General features: G+C 44.9%; 1 protein-coding gene across 1 annotated transcript in view; it reads left to right on the top strand.

Annotated features, from left to right (window-relative positions):
- The window catches only part of Iqgap2 (IQ motif containing GTPase activating protein 2), a 278,808-nt gene that overhangs the window by 118,699 nt on the left and 143,991 nt on the right, over positions 1-16,118 (top strand). The window contains exon 3 of the mRNA XM_006985748.4: positions 15,751-15,907. Within this exon, the coding sequence (XP_006985810.2) occupies positions 15,751-15,907 (157 nt within the window). The remainder of the gene's footprint in view (positions 1-15,750; positions 15,908-16,118) is intronic.

Raw genomic sequence — 16,118 nt, 5'->3', positions numbered from 1 at the left:
AAGTGTTCTAGAGATAATTGGAAGTATGGAAGAGGGTGGACAATATGCATCCTTTTGCATGCTTTTTATACTGGCAAATATTTATTTGTAAGTATGTAAATATTTCATAGAAAGCAGAGGATCATCTATGGATTTGGGGATTTGGTGGTGTTCGGGAACGAATCCTTCATGGATACCAACAGAGGATTGAGTATGAGTATAAAGCATTCACATTACATAATGAATCACCTGTGTACACATGGTTCTATCCACACGCTACTGTATATAAAACCATACAGTGACTACACTGTGGTGTAATGTAGTTGTACACATAATTGGCAGCATGGTTGAATAGTTCTCAGTAATGACAACTTCCTTCAGCCTTGTATTCTGCTTTTAAACAGAAGAGAATTGAGAGCCTGCCACCAAACAGAAACAGTGTCATGTAAGGCAACTGAGAACAAACAGGAGGCACGTCATGGAGAAGAGACGTCTGCTGCTTTGATAGCTCAGCATTTTACTGGACAACCTGAAAGCCATGCCTGGCCCTGCTGAAGGATGCCAGGAACGGAGGCTGAGCTGACCATACTCCTCAGGGCATTGTCACTGGGTACACAGTGGACACTGGTTTAATCTAGGCCCCTTAAAAGTGATTTCCTTAATAGAACAGTCCCTGATATATGAAAAGTGTATCATCTAGGTTAGTTTGTCTTCTTGCAATGTTTCTTACATACATGCATTTTTTTTGCTTATGCCAAAGGTTTGGCTGGTCTATTCATTAAGAAACTCCTGAATTTTACCAACTTAACTACCAATTGAGCCTTTTCATGATTTCATGATAATCTTATCAATGAAAACCAGGAGTCAGACATTGAGGTAAAAACCTGAAAGATCAGAGAATCAGGGGAGCAGCCACCAGTGGCTTCCTACCTCTTCCGTTCCTCTGACCAAAAGGGAGAAGATCCTGTCTCAGCCTCACCTTACCACTTCCTGTCCCTCTCTCTACAGTCCTCCAGACCTCTATGGTTAACTAGTGGCTAGCTCCACCCTCTGACTCCAAGCAAACTTTATTTGTCAGAACACAAACAAAATATGGCACAACATTTTCATATGTGGATTCAAATAACAAAACCTTCCAAATGTTATACTGTTCTCACTTTTACATCATCACCTTGCCACCCTTTTACTGTTACAAGTTATAAAAGTGTGTAGCGTTTCACCGTGACCCTGTCATTAGACTGAGAAGTTGCTTGTTTTTTTTAAATGTTTTTGTGATTAATACCCTTAGACAATTGGTTCTCAAAGATGTCCCATCTTGCTATAGATTTTCTTGTATTATCTAGCCAGATTAGATACCCAGTAGGGAATTACAGAGTGAAAGAGAACTCTGCCTATGGCCTGCAATGCCAGTGGCCGCATTCTGCTTCTTACAACATTTCCAGAGACAGTCACAAGCATCTATCTTCCGTTTAAAACATCCCAGGCTTATTTTTAGTGCATTGTGCTCAGAGCTGTTGCCATAGGAATTGATCTATCAAGTGTCACGGTGGTCAGCAGAGCAACAGGGAACTCCTATTCTCTGTCTCCAGAACACGCTGTCGAGAGTACCATCTGCCACCTGCATTCTGCGTCCTTTCTCTTCAGCCATCCCACCTGGTGCCAGAGAAGCACTGGCTCCATCTTCAGTGATTGGGGCTGGCAGGAGTGTGGGTGTGCAGCCCTACTCAGTCTGGCCTTAACGAACTATGAACTCACACATGTGAACAAATGTGGGAAGAGAAGAAGAATCGTAGTTGGGTGCTGTCTCTTCTTCATAGGTTTCCGTGGAAGGGGAATTAAAAAGTGGCTTACTGCTTGTAGAGAGTGTGCATATTGGAGAAGAGGGGGAGGGAGGTGGCAGAGGAGAGGGGGTGGCATTTGCAAGAACATATGTTGGATTCTTTTCATTCTCCTCTTGGTGACAATGATTGATGGCATCTAGTGAGTCCCCGTGTGTCACTTCCTTAGTACAGCTGGTAGTGGGGGTGGGGAAAATCAATAAGGACTGGGGAAAGGACTTAGGGTGGAGCTAGAGGAGGAAGGGGATGTGACTGTGGCATTAAAATCATTGCTCACAGTTGAGTATTTCAGCCCACCTGCCCAGAGCAGTTGTCTCTGTCCCTTAGACTCTAGAGGAATCGAGTCACAGCTCTTGTTTCATTCCCCCTCGCCAAGAGAGGGTTAACTTTGAACACAAGCACCTGTAGTTAAAGGGGAGGGAGAGGGGGAGAGAGAGAGAGAGAGAGAGAGAGAGAGAGAGAGAGAGAGAGAGAGAGAGAGAGAGAGAGAGAGAGAACTGGATGGAGCTTCTGCCTGGTAACTTTCTTCCATGATGGAATGTGGCCTGGCTTTTGTGGTGGCCTTTTTTTGACATTCCAGAATGACCACGATGTAGTAACAAGCCCACGTCGAAGATTTAATTGGGAAGCAGATAGGTGACTGTCGAGAGGGACTCAGGGGTAGGGAGGAATTCGGACAAATTAGCTGACCATCTTAGAAGCATGCTGCGTGTTTCTGTCCTTTTCCTGCCTTGCTTAGGGCAAAGAAATGTGCAACGGTGCAAGAAGAGAGATGGTGTTTGGGTAGCTGCTGTGCCTGGTGCCAACAACCCCAGGAGGGAGGGTGGGCTGCATCGCACCCTGGGTTGCTGTTTACACCGTGTTTATGCAGTCCGTGTGCCAGGAAGCTGCTGCCATGCTTTTGCCTTTCTTCCTCTCTTTTCCTCTGCACCCAGTTCCGGTCATCTCACAGGATGGGAAGAGGTGTGCACGGCGAAGGCACCTCCGTCTCATTTGGAGCAAGTGTGAGGAAAGTCACAGGACACACTCATACTTTGGAGCTTAGATTCTGAAACTCTGTGGGCAGTGTGTTTTCCCGTAGGGCATCCTATGTCCCAGCAATCTCCACCCAGAAGACTTTAGCGCGTGCTTGTTGAGGGACCTATGGTCAGGCTGCTCCGTGGAGGACAGTGTGGTAGGTCCTTTGGAGCATCACACTTTTAGCCAAGCTCAGCTTCCTACTTTCTTTGTGTTTCTGGGGAACAATTGTCTCTGAAGCACCTGTTGCATGCTGGGTACTTTTTTTACAGGATAATTCCACATGTGGTATCTTCTTCTTTTTCATGAAAGCTCTGTGACATGGCTATACTAAACCCAAATTTCTGAAAGGGGGCAATGTAGCCAGGGAGACTGTTGCGACTCAAAGAGATCGTGACAAAATTGCAGAACCATGTTTGAAGCCAGGTTTTCAGGCACCCAGAGCCCGATTCATATTTATACTTCACAGAGGTTTCTAGAACAGTGGTTCCCAACCTCCCTAATTCTGCAACCCTTAAATATAGTTCCTCATGTTGTAGTGATTCCCCCAATCATAAAATTATTTTTGTTGCTACTTTATAACTGCAATTTTGCTACTGTTATGAATCATAATATAAATATCTGATATACGGGATATCTGATATTCAATCCCTGTGAAAGGGTCATTTAACCCCCAAAGGGGTTATGACCCACTGGTTGAGAAGCACTGTTCTAGAAGCGTCAGCTAATCACAAATAGTGTGTCCAGTTCAAGGCGGTGTTCAAGTGCAAAAGCACATGGCTGTCGGAGAGTGGAGTTTAGATCGGAGTCATTTAGACAGGGCTTCACTCTGAGTTTCTGTTTAAGCAGTGTTTATTTCTAGGGAGTGAGCCTAAGCCCCGCTCACCACATTAATCTTAAATGATCTGTCAGAGCGGAGTGGAGTGTGGCGGAGATGTGTCCTGCAGAGGTGACAGCCTGAATTTACATCATAGCCCCACTGATGACTGGGCTCTCTCAGCCTCTCTCTTCTTCTTGAGCTGGTATAAGAATTGTGTCCTGCAAGTACCAACTACCGGCTAGGTGTTAGCCAATAGCTAAGTGACCGTGGATGGCAGTTGTTTGCAAGTGGCATTACCCTGTTGTGAGTGGTTCCTTCCAGAGAAAACCTGGCTGTCACAAACATAGGCAAATATTTACATTGCCCTCCTAAGTACTGGTGGAGCCTATGATTTGGGTGGCAATTGAATACAGAGGGAGGAGTGGATTCCCTGGGGATGGGCAGGCTGTGGTAAAGGAGTAGTTTGGCGTAGTCATTTGCTAGCCTAATTGCTACTTGGAGTCTGTGTGGCAAGGGCCAGCAGCTAGACAGGAAGTTCCTAGGGTCTGAGAAGCTGCACTAGCTGCTCTGGTGGGACTCCCATGCTCTGGGAACTGGAGCCAATAAACTCACATCAATCCTGTTATTATCCTCCTGTTACAGGTGAGGAAGCTGAGACTCAGGGGTTAGCCAGGGGACACGTAACTCCTAAGTGGCAGAGCATGGGTCTAGCCTGATGGATCTTACTCTGGAGTTTGTGTTATGTGCCGCTCAAGACAAACAAGGACCTCACAGAGTCATACTCCAAGTGACAAAGACCAACAAATAATCCAAAGCCCTTAATCAAAAATGTGAAACCCTCTAAAATCCAAAACTTTTTGAGCTCTAGTGTAGTGAATGCCGCAAACGGTAAAGCCCCACTCATCCTCATTAGCCACAATTAACATCCAGCCATGCTAGAAATCCATAGAATTACCTTCAAGCGGTATGTAGAGAGTATAGCGGAACATACATGGGTTTTGTCCTCAAAACAGGGCTGGAGATCCCAGACTGTGCTGCCTGTGCATTTGGTTCTTCTGAGGGCTCTCTCCTCCTCTCCACATGATCTTCCAGATTTCCCCTTTTCATTAGACACCAGACAGACTGGATCAGGACGCACCTTCAAGGCCTCTTTTTAATTTATCTCTTCAAAGGCTCTATCTCCAAATATCATCACACTTTGGGATACTAGAGTTTAAAGGCTTTGACATATGATTTGGAAAAGATACTCTTAGATACTCTCAAGAACTGCGTTCTTTTCACATGCAAAAAGCATTAACCCGTGGGGCCGAAGCATGGCTCAGTGGTGAAGAGTACTTACTGTCCTCCCAGAGGACCTGCTTAGTTCCCAGCACCCACGTGGCAGCTCACAACAGTTCCTAACTTCAGTTCCAGGGGACTCCCATGGCCTCTTCCCACTTCCACAGACAACAGGCACATGAGTGATGTACATACATACATACATACATACATGCATACATACATGCCGGCAGAACACTCATTAGAAATAAATACATTGACTCACGTCTGACCCTTCAAGTCTGTTTGGCTTTGAGATGAGAACTCACTTATATAGCCCAGGCTAGCCCTAAACTCACAGCATTCCTCTGGGTCCAGCCTGCTGAACTGTGGCATTTTAGGTGTGAGCCACCATATGCAGTTCACTTAAGTCTCAAACCATTGTAAAAATCAGTTCTAAATCTCAAATCTTACCTAAATATCATCTGAATCAAGGGAATGTGAAACTTTAGAAATGATTCATCTTGAGTCAAAAAAAAAAAAAGAGGAAGTTTCTCTTTAGTTGTTTAACTTATAAAACCCAGTAAGTTATCTGTTTCAAAGTGCAGTTATGAGACGCGTGGAGGACCGGCGTTCCCTTTTCACAAAGGAGAAAGAAGGCAGAAGTCATGGATCCAGAGGAAGTCAAAACCTTGCAGGTGGCACAGCAACACCTGTTCAGGGAGGGAGCGTCGGCCTCATCCTCCAAGCCTTCATTTTTAGATTGTAGCGAGAGTGACATCCAAGCCTCAAATCTGTTCACACTCAGAAGCTCTGATTGTCCTGTCACAGGAGGGGGGCAGCTTTTCTTCATTCTCGTCCCGTCTGGCTCCTTTGGTTCAAGCTAGTCATGTTTCTGTTGGTATATTCTGCTCAGTTGATGTGCGGGTCATCTCTTCTATACAATGATTGCCCATGTCCAACCACAACACCAGCGTTCTTTCCAGAACATCCTAACTTTTTTTTGCAATATGGACAGGCTACAGTCTTTCCAAATCTTCAAGTTCTCTTTAGTTTGGGTTAACAATTCTTTCTTTCACCTTTTTTTTTTTCATTTCCTCTACTTACGTGCCTACTATAATGGAGGACCCAGGTTGTGCTTCCAATTCTTAACATTCTCCTCAACTGAACATTCACGGTCATAACACAGAGATGCTACCTTACACAAAATACCAGGATGTGGCTCTGCCACTTCATAATGAAGGCCACCTTTTATTCAGTATCCAACATCATTCTTCATGTCCATCTGAGACCTTACTAAATCCCCTTGATACCTATATTTCTACCAATGGTCTCTATTAACATCTAACTAAGCCAGTGCTCCATGGAACATTGTTGGGAAATGTTTGTCAAACTCAACAGATTCTGCTGAATCACTTACCTAAAGTCTAGTCTATTCCTCATAGATATTAGAGTCATGTATTTATTCTTTTTTTTTTTTAATTTAAATATGAGTTCGCTATGTAGACCAGCTTGGCCTCAAACTTGAGATCCTCCTGCCTCAGCCTTGAGAGTACTGGGTTTGCGGGTATGTCCCACCACAGCAACCTTGTTGATTCTTTTCATGGCATTTGTGTACCTGTGTTTCAAAGAAAATAACTGGATTTATGTCACTTTCTTATAATGAACCAAGCAAGTTTTTAAGAGAGTAGGAAGGTGACCCATGGATGCCCCCTGAGTTCAGCTGTTTTCTTACACCCACATTCCTCTGAGCTAATAACGCTGACAGAATTGTGGAGACAAGTTTACACTGACCAGCTGCTGATGGAAAGGTTTTCCATGGAACCTTAATTTTGTACTTTTGATGTTTTTGCTTCCCGTGGGCACAAAAGGTAAAGAGTGACCAATTATTTTACATAGAACAGCAAAGAAGAGAGCTTTTTATGTTCTTTCTAAAGAAAAATGTTCCACATGCTGCTTTCCCTGCTTCTTCTAAACAATAGGGAGAGAAATAGTCTTGAGACACTTGAAAGTTCATGGATAAAAAGGTACCTCATGAAGCAGGCAGGGTTTTTTTGCAGGAAAAAAAAAAAAGCCATTTTCTGTTCTTGGCCAGCAGTTCTACCGTAGGGACATTTATTTCGTCCGCTACTGCATGAGAGAGACCAAGATTTATAGGTCTCTGATTTCCTGAGTAGAGACCATAGCAAATGTCTCATCCACTTCTGTACTGCTCAAGGCAATGCACAGCGCAGAAGAAGGGACTCTTTGCCCCTGGATTTTAGTAAGCTGCTTTTTGTTTGTTCTATTTCTTGGTTTCTTGTCTCTTGCAAGACAAAATGATAGCTTTTGGGGGTTTTTGTTTGTTTGTTTTGTTTTTCTGTCTCTTGAACTTAACCCAAAGTTGGAAAACCTCTTCTTTTCCTCTCCTCATCTCCTGACTTGCCCCGCCCCAGTCTTCTGGAACCTTCCTCTGCGCTCACCTACAATGTGTAATGGCTACGTATGAGCACCTGGAGCTGCTTCCAGCAACAAGGCTAACCCCAAAACCTCTAGAAGGGTGACAGCCAGGTCTTCTTACTGCCCTCTTTCTTGCTCCTCTGTGCTAGGAAGTGACTCGGGGCTCCCCTGTGGGGCAGCAAACACAGGCAGTGCTGTGTGGTCTCCCAGCTTGAAGCAGGGTAATCCCCAGTAGCCCTATGGTGTTCCTAAGAAGTAGCTTCAACCTGTACAGTTTGTGGTGGTTGCTTTTGGTTTTGGTTTTAGTTTTTGTTGTTGTTGTTTTTTAAAAGACAGGGTCTCACTCTGTAGCCCTGGCTGCCCTAAAACTCACTATAGAGATCCTCCCGCCTCTGCCTCCCTTCCTGAGTGCTGGGATTAAAGGCACGCACCACCATGCCTGGCTTCAACCTGTGTTTTGAGATGAGATGTTCACACAGTACTGCTTTGGTCTGGTAAAGGTAATCAATAGAAAGATCAGGAAAGCACAGGGAAGTCAGAGGCAGCGGAAAGGCAGCTCTAGTTTCAACCCTGTAGGTTTCTGAGCCAAATTCGATACCACTTCTCGATAGCCCAGGAAGTCTTGGCAAATTGATTGTTCACAAGCTTTGTGTACTATCCATACATAAACCACAGACATGATAGATCACTGCAGATGAACTGAGGATTTAGAAACAGACACTGCTCTTACAGACAATTGATCTGTCCAGAAGGTAGCAAGACAATTCGACAGAAGGAATCTTTTTAACATATGATGCTGAGATAACTATATCCACATCCAAGATAATCATAGCCTCTCCTGTCACCATATATAACTGCTTTGGAAAACAAGCATAAGGCCCTCAAAGATAAACATAGAGCCACCATATACATTAGTTACTTGTCTCGTTGCTATGAGAAAAGTGCTGTAAGGAAGGGTTTGTTGGGGCTCAAAGTTCCAGGAGATATGGTGTATCATGGCAGGGGAGCTATGGTAGCAGAAGTAGGAGGTGGCTGGACACATCGTGTCACGATCAGGAAGCAGGGAATGCTTCTATCTCACTATTTCTCCCTTTTGATTCAGTCTGAGACTGCAGCCCATGGAATGGGCTGGGTGGGGTTTCCTACCTCTGTTAACCTGATCTAGTTAATCCCTCATAAACATGCTCAGAGATGTCTTCCTATGGGGATTCTTAACCCTATCAAGCTGTCAATCGAGATTAGCCATCATACCATATGACCTAGCGATTCTCCTTGGGTAGTTACACAAGAAAAATAAGACCATGTGTCCTGATGAAAACCTGTTTAGTAATATTTTGTAGCAGAATTAACTCACAATGGCCCAGACACAGAAAGATGAGAGCATGAGAGCCATTGTCCACAAACTCAAGAGTACATAGATAAAATGCGATAGGTCCAACAATGGAATTACTTAGCAAAGAAAGTTGAGAGAGGGTAGGGAAAGCAAGGGGGTAGATCCAGGAAGTTAAGGTAAGAAGTGAAGGGTGAATGTGATCAAAATACATTGTATACATGTATAAAATTCTCAAGGAATTAAAATATTTTATTTGAAAAATAATAATAAAACTTCCATGGAAGGGTTATGTGAGCCAGGCCAAGAGTGGTACCCATCATTTGCCCCCCTTGTGTGTCACATCTCAGCCCTACCCTTTACAGTGGGCTGGGATATAGACCCTGGGCGGAACTAATAGCTGTCAGCTAGCCTTTGGGTTGAACAATATGGTGTCTATTGGTGGAAGTATTAAGGCAACTCCACGTCGTTAAAAGGGAGGTTTATTTTGTGGGGTAACTTACAAGTGAAGGGATAGGCTACAGAGTCCAGGAAAGGTGTGGCGCAGTCCGGCGGTGTTCTCTGGAGAACTCTGCTCGGTCTACCTCCAGTGTCCAGGATCCAGGAACCAAGAGAGCCAGCACATCCGGATCTCAGGTCTTCAGGGGTCCTCTCTCAGCCTTGCCTCTCAGGAGTGACAGTTACTGGAAGCCTCAATGGGGATAGTACTTCCGGGGCAAAGCTGGAACAGCCACCCACTACAGGTGTCTGTGCATGATGTTCTCATCCACATGCTTTAAAGAGATGGATCTCAAGGATATTTACCCCAGGATGGCATGCACTGCTGTGGATATCGCTCTATATAAATAAAACACTGATGGCCAGTGACCAGGCAGGAAGTATAGGCGGGACAAAGAGAGAGGAGAATTGGGGAAACAGGAAGAAGGAGGGGGAGACACTGCAGCCACCGCCAGGACAAGCAGCATGTAAAGACTCTGGTAAGCCAGCAGCCATGTGGCAAGGTATAGATTTATAAAAATGGGTTAATTTAAGATAAAAGAACAGTTAGCAAGAAGCCTGCCACGGCCATACAGTTTATAAGTGATATAAGCGTCTGAGTGATTATTTTATACGTGGATTGTGGGACTGCAGGGCTTGGGGAACCTGGAGAGAAGCCCTCCAGCAACAATGCACTCTTTAGAAATGTACACATCCCAGTCCCTACTTCATCATGGGTTTTTTAATACTTTTAGATTGCTATCAGGTACCCAGTCTGACTAGTGATTCTGTCAGCAAAGCCTGCCTCTTGTCCCAGAAGAAGGGTCTCATGTAGATTGGTCGTATATGACTGGTGGCTGTTTTCAAGCTGCATCCTGCCAGAAAAGCTATGAGATGCTGTGTAGGTTTGTGGCAGTTCCTATTGGGCTCTCCTTTCAGATAGTCTCTCAGCTTCACATAGCCAGCCTCTGTCTTGTCCCATTTGCTCCCTCAAGATGTAGCCTGGGCCATCTACCATGCCTGTTACCAAGTGTGACAAATGGAGACTGAGCAAGTAGATGAACCTGCAGGAACCTGTTCACTCCAACAGTGATGTAGCCTTCTGAGCTTTGCTGGGAGTAAAACACCCAGTGTTTCCAAACCATGACACTCACGACTTCTGCTGTGGAAGACGCTGAGAACATCTTGTTAACTGACGTTAACAAGCTGTGAGCCTGGACTGTAGGGTACATTCTTCTGTTGGTGAGTTAGGGGAAGTTCAAAGAAGGAGACACACTAGCAGAAGTCCTTGGCCACTTTATCGAATTGCTTCACATTCCAACTATGTGTGTCCTTGGGGTCTAAGGAGCTTCAAAAAAAAGCTAAGATTTCCCAGAACATTGTCAGGATCCAAGACAAATGCCAAGACTCATCTACCAGTGGTGACCCCAGCTCTTCTTTCCAGACTGGACATCATGACTGGGTAGTATTCCTTATGAAGCATGAAATCCAGGATCCAAACAACACTTTACTTTTTACTCCAGGGTAATGCGATGCTTGGCAGGTCAGAGAGAAATTGTCAGTAAATAAGCATATGTTGGTTGTGTGAACAGGTTGCTTGGTGTAGAAGAACTATAAAGAAAGAGATAAACTACCCCTGCCTCTATGCTATGAGCATTAGCGCCCCCCTCTGTGTGTCTGTCTGTCTGTCTGTCTGTCTCTCTCTCTCTCTCTCTCTCTCTCTCTCTCTCTCTCTCTCTCTCTCTCTCTCTCTCTCTCTCTCTCTCTCTGTTTTGGAGCAGATTCTGATGTATCCCACGCTTACATTGAATTCTCTATGTAGCCAAGGATGACTTTGAACTTCTGATCTTCCTGCCTTCACCTCCCAAAGGCTGAGGTGACAGGCGTTAACCATCCTACCCATTTGCACAGTGCTGCAGATCAAGCCCAGGGCTGTGTTCAAGTCAGGTAGGCACTCTACCAACTGAGCCACATCCCCAGCCTGCCGTGTCTAGATTTTGAAAGGCTGTAGCTAACCTAAGTTTTTTATATTGTAAGTATTTTAAGGCAACTGCATGCATATAATAACAGACAAAACAAGTGCAATTATCTCCCTTTTTTAAGCAAGCTCAAATCTGAAATATTATACTTAGTGTTGGTTTTATTTTAGAATACTGCCCCTTTGCTCCAAACTGTCAACATATCTCCCTGTATTCCACCTACCAGCTGTCAATATACTGTACCCCCTCTGCACCCCAACTACCAAGTTGTTACAAAGCACTTATGTATTGCTAAATGAAAAACAGTTATTTTTCAGGATAATTATTTGAAAACATAATTGGTTGAAAACAGAGTGTATTTTGTTGTGAAATAACTTGATGCTCTAATTAGTTTATCTAAGTTAGAAACTTGACGCTGTAGTTTGATGCAGAATGTCCCACAGAGGTCCATGCATGAAAGGCTCAGTCCCCAGAGTGGGTGCATTGGGAAGTGCTCTATACCTGTATTAGGAAAATCCGTGTTGTGAGTTGGGGATGGCATGGTGGGACAGTAGCCCCTTGATCTCTGTTGTGTTTCCTCTCCATGAGTTAAGCAGTTCGTTTCGTCATACGCTCTCTGACATGGCTATCTGGTACCCCTACAAAAGGTCCACCCCCCTCCGTGGGTCAGGTCTAACGAGGACTATGGGGGTCCAGCCCCTCGATAGTCCCCTCCCAGGGTCCGCAGAAGGCTCTATCAACCAGCAGAGAATCTTTAGGGTCGGTAAATCAGTCTACGCACTCAGAGTTCTTTGATCCATTCGCTTTAATTCCTCTGGCATAACATCCTTTATACACAGCTTCAGTTCTGTTCTCATGTTTAGCTCCTTTCTTGCCTGATTTCTCTCTATATTTATCTACTGTCCCCTCTATGTTCTATCTTAATTCCTTCATCTAGTTCTGTCCCTTCTAGGTTCTCATCTACCTAGTTCTTTGCCCTATCAGCTCCTCTCCTGTCTCCTTCTCTCTCATCTGGCTCTTCCTCATCTTGTTCTTTCCCATCTGGCTCTTCCTCATCTTCCATCTCGTTCCTCTAGTCCTCTCTTTTAGCTCTTCAATCTAGTTCTTCCCCATCTCAGCTTGTTCCTCTCAAGTTCTTACCCATCTCGTTCTTCCATTCTCTTCTCTCTTCTCTTCTCCTGTCCTCTGCTTTACAGTTATATATCTCCCCAAAATCACGATCCTCCCCTCCACCCAGGACACTCAGCCTGAACTTCCTCAGTCAGTGAGTGTCCGCTATCAGGATCAAATGGAGGGTTGATAAGGATTACAAAGAGGGGCACTAGTTGTTAATTACCATTTGTGACCCAAAGGGGAAGTGACTAATGAATTAACTAAAGGCTAAATATGGGTAATATCTAAGAAGAGGGGTCTTACGTGCATAACTATAACCTTAAATGTGTTTGGTAAAGGATGTTAAAAATCTATAAGTTGCTAGGTCAATGGGAGAAAATAAAACTGTCTTCTTTTTTCCTGTGGCTCCTATCTGTTCAAGCTGTCTGCCGTTTACTGCAGGGTGGGGGAAAGTGTGCTCAGTCTCTAGGCAACCTGTGTACAGCTAGATGCCTCTGGTGATACAGGGAGGTTTGAACTGGGAGTTCTGGCTGAGCATAGCTGTTAGCACAGAAGTTTATCTAAATATTCCTAGAAGTGGTTAGGTAAGTAGTTAGAGGTCTATAAAGTTAGTAAGGCTGTAAGAAAGAAGGGCCTAAGCTAAATTGTGTAAAACTATTACTTAGTGTCCACCTGGCCTAGGCGGTGTCCCCTTGTGGAATTTACCTTAAGTCAGGAGACTCGCCTGTGGGTTGTTATCATTGTTAGTCCACCTGAGACTAACAATGGGCGCCCACCTGGGTGGTGTTTCCTGTAGTCCTTGAAAGTGGCCAAGGGAGATATCTGATTCCAGAGAAAGCCTTTCCCTGAGGCTGTTCTCCAAATTACCTGGAATGTGTATGTCCAGAGAGTGCTCAGTCTACACTGTTAGTCCTTCTTAGGGAAAAGTCAATTGGGAAAGCTATGAAGGCACACATGATTTTCATAACAGAATACAGCTGATATATAACAAGCCAAGTAACACCAAAAACTCCTTGGGATTTGGCTTCCTCTGGAGGAATTCCATGATCCCTCCAGGTAGTGACTTTGCCATAACCAGCTGAGTTCTTATGATATATTCCTGCGGCCCGCAACAAGGTCTACCCAGCCTTGGACTGAAATCTCCAAAATTGGACCAGATTAAATCTTTTCTTTCTTCTTATTGTATAGCCTACCTTCTGTCTCAGCTTCACCACAGGATCAGACATTTTCTCTTCATAAGCAATTTACACAAGGTGGTTTTTTGTTTGTTTGGTTGGTTTTTATAGTGATGGAAAGCTAACTTGACTGCCATTCTTAGTCTTGTACAGTAGCTCTTACTATAGCCTGATTTTTCTTTTTTTTTTAACTCAGTACTTTCTTCCTTTCTTTTCATTCCTTTTCTCTTTCCAAGTCCATTATCTTGGTTCAGGTTTATGAAGCAAGGTCCATCTAACAAGCATCTCCTGTTCACTTGCGTATGATATGTAGAAAGCAAAGCTCATCGTTGCCGTCTGCTTCTACCTCTTCCCTGCTCTTCTGGTTTCGCAGGCCCCTGAGATATCAGAACAGAGAAGCCTTTATCACTGAAGTCTGTCACCCACCCGTTTGCAGAGGAGAGAAGAGTCCCGCCAGATGTTGGAGGCTGCCGAGCCTGCCCCACCCCTCTCCCTGGCTGATAACATAGGACTTCCTTTTGACCCCTTTCCGAAGCCCTCCCGAGCCGTGTCATGCTTTCCTGGAACTGTTTCCTGCCGTTCTTCCCTTCCCAGTTCCCTCCATCTCACCCAGTCTCTCAGCAGTGTCTCTGAGGCATCTATTATACAGATTAATTGGTTATAATTACCGCTGTCAACATGTCACGCCTCTTCTGTGAAGCTGCCAGGAGCTCCCTGCTGCCTATGGCAACAGATGTCATCGTGTCTCCTGCTCGAGGTCTTCCAGAAACCAGTGTGCTAGATATATATATACCTAGTCTCATTTCCCTTCCTCCCTGTGAGCCTCAAGGGTCCAGAGGCTTCTCTGAGCTTCCCCCATGAGTCAGACAGGTTCCTTTTATGCTTAGGGTTTGTCCAAAGCCCAGTTGTACACGTTCTCCCTGCCTGCTTATGTAGGCCAAGTCAGGTCTTTATCTCATCTTTAAGTTTATCCTGGTTACTCCATGGATAACCCCACGCTGTCCTTTATCCATCCCGACACTTTCTTATGGTGTCCCACCATGTAGCAGTAGTCATAGCCTCTTTTACACGGTTCTCTTGTTTTTCCTTGGTAATGCATTGTATTCTCAATTAGTGTGTGTATAATTATATACACATATGCTTATATACCTTACGTATTTATGTGTGAATATATGCATATTTTGAAATGATACAGGGATCAGCCTAAGCTAGGCAATGAATTGCAAATTTTGCTCCTCAAACAAGGGTTTTTATTTGTCCTTTCTCATATATTCTATTTTCTATGTGCCTAATAACCAGCCAATAATGACTCCTTACTTATTGAGAGTTTGTTGAGTCTTTCAGAGCTGCTGTTCAGAGCTACAGGCAGAGCAGATATTTCCAGCATTTGCAGTTTGAGTCAGGTCAGGGTTAGGAGCACAGCCTATGCTTCCCTGTCTCCCTCATGCTAAGGGGATCTGAGGCTGCTGGGTCCATAGTCTCCAGGAACCAGCCTGTGGAGGTCGAGGGCTCACACCAACAGCTGGATTTGTGTGTGGATCAGTGGCTGGGTGATGGGGGGGGCAGGGGCTCTTCTGCTGAGAATGGTGAGTCTTAGCAGGTATGACTCAGGAAGGGACAGAAGGCGCATTGACTTCATACTTAGGATTGTCAGCACACAGTGTGAAACATGAGCTAGCCTGGCCTCTTGCCCGCCATGCGTCCTTAGGCCAGCAACGACCTTGGTGCTCTGCTTTCTCAAGAACTGGCACAGGGCCCTAAGATTTAATCTGATCTTTAAAAAAATGTTTTTAGAGCCCAGTGGGTGCTATATCTTCCTTCAAAATGTGGGTATGTTTAGTGTTTTCTGTGTAGTATTTGAGCAACCTGAGGCACTTGCTGACTTTCCCATGGTCCTGACTTTCCTGGGGGCCACTCTGCACCGAGTCAGCTGCCCTGAGTGTGGTACTTTGGTACTGTCTCCTCCCTAAGGCACAGCTCCTGCAGCTCATAAGCCTGAAGTCAGTTTTCGTTAATGCCAGCAGGACTAATTGCACCCTGACAAAATGGTTTGGCCTTCCCCACCCCCTCTGGCACTGACGGGAATTGGCAAAGGTTCAGACAAAGGTGAAATTGACAAGCTCTGGCACATTCGTGAGCTCTGTGCCTCTAAACTAAACCCTCTTGTTCACCTCATGTCCTGAATCCTTGTTCGGCCTGGAAATCCCACCCTTCCAGAAAGATATTTGAGGCCTGCAGTGCCTCCAGCACACAGCGAAGCGCTGTGTGTCACTTTTACAGAGTGTTACCTGCCTGGATTCACTTCAGTGTTTTCTGATCTTTTCAGATGGATGGAAGTCTGCTTAGTTGAAGAATTGCCACCAACCACTGAACTGGAAGAAGGGCTCCGGAATGGAGTCTACCTTGCCAAGTTAGCCAAGTTCTTTGCCCCAAAAATGGTATCGGAGAAGAAGATCTATGACGTGGAACAGACGCGTTATAAGGTAACTAACCACCCCGGAGCTAACTGGTTTTGGCTTCGAGCAAAATGCAGATTTGGCATGTCTTTTCCTTGCCCTCTTACATTTCTACTGTTTCTGTAAGGATTTGGGGGGATGGGGTGTCCTTGGTCTTTGGAGCCTGTTAACAGTTCCTGAGGCTGAAAGCGTTTTGTAAGAAAGAATGTGTTCTGTTTCTAGGCTAAGGCTGAGAGGC

The sequence above is a fragment of the Peromyscus maniculatus genome, chromosome 15 (genome assembly GCF_049852395.1).
Source record: "Peromyscus maniculatus bairdii isolate BWxNUB_F1_BW_parent chromosome 15, HU_Pman_BW_mat_3.1, whole genome shotgun sequence".
Classification (NCBI taxonomy): Eukaryota; Metazoa; Chordata; class Mammalia; order Rodentia; family Cricetidae; genus Peromyscus; species Peromyscus maniculatus.
Note: the sequence above shows the minus strand (reverse complement) of the source record. Positions and strands in the feature narration are given on the sequence as shown.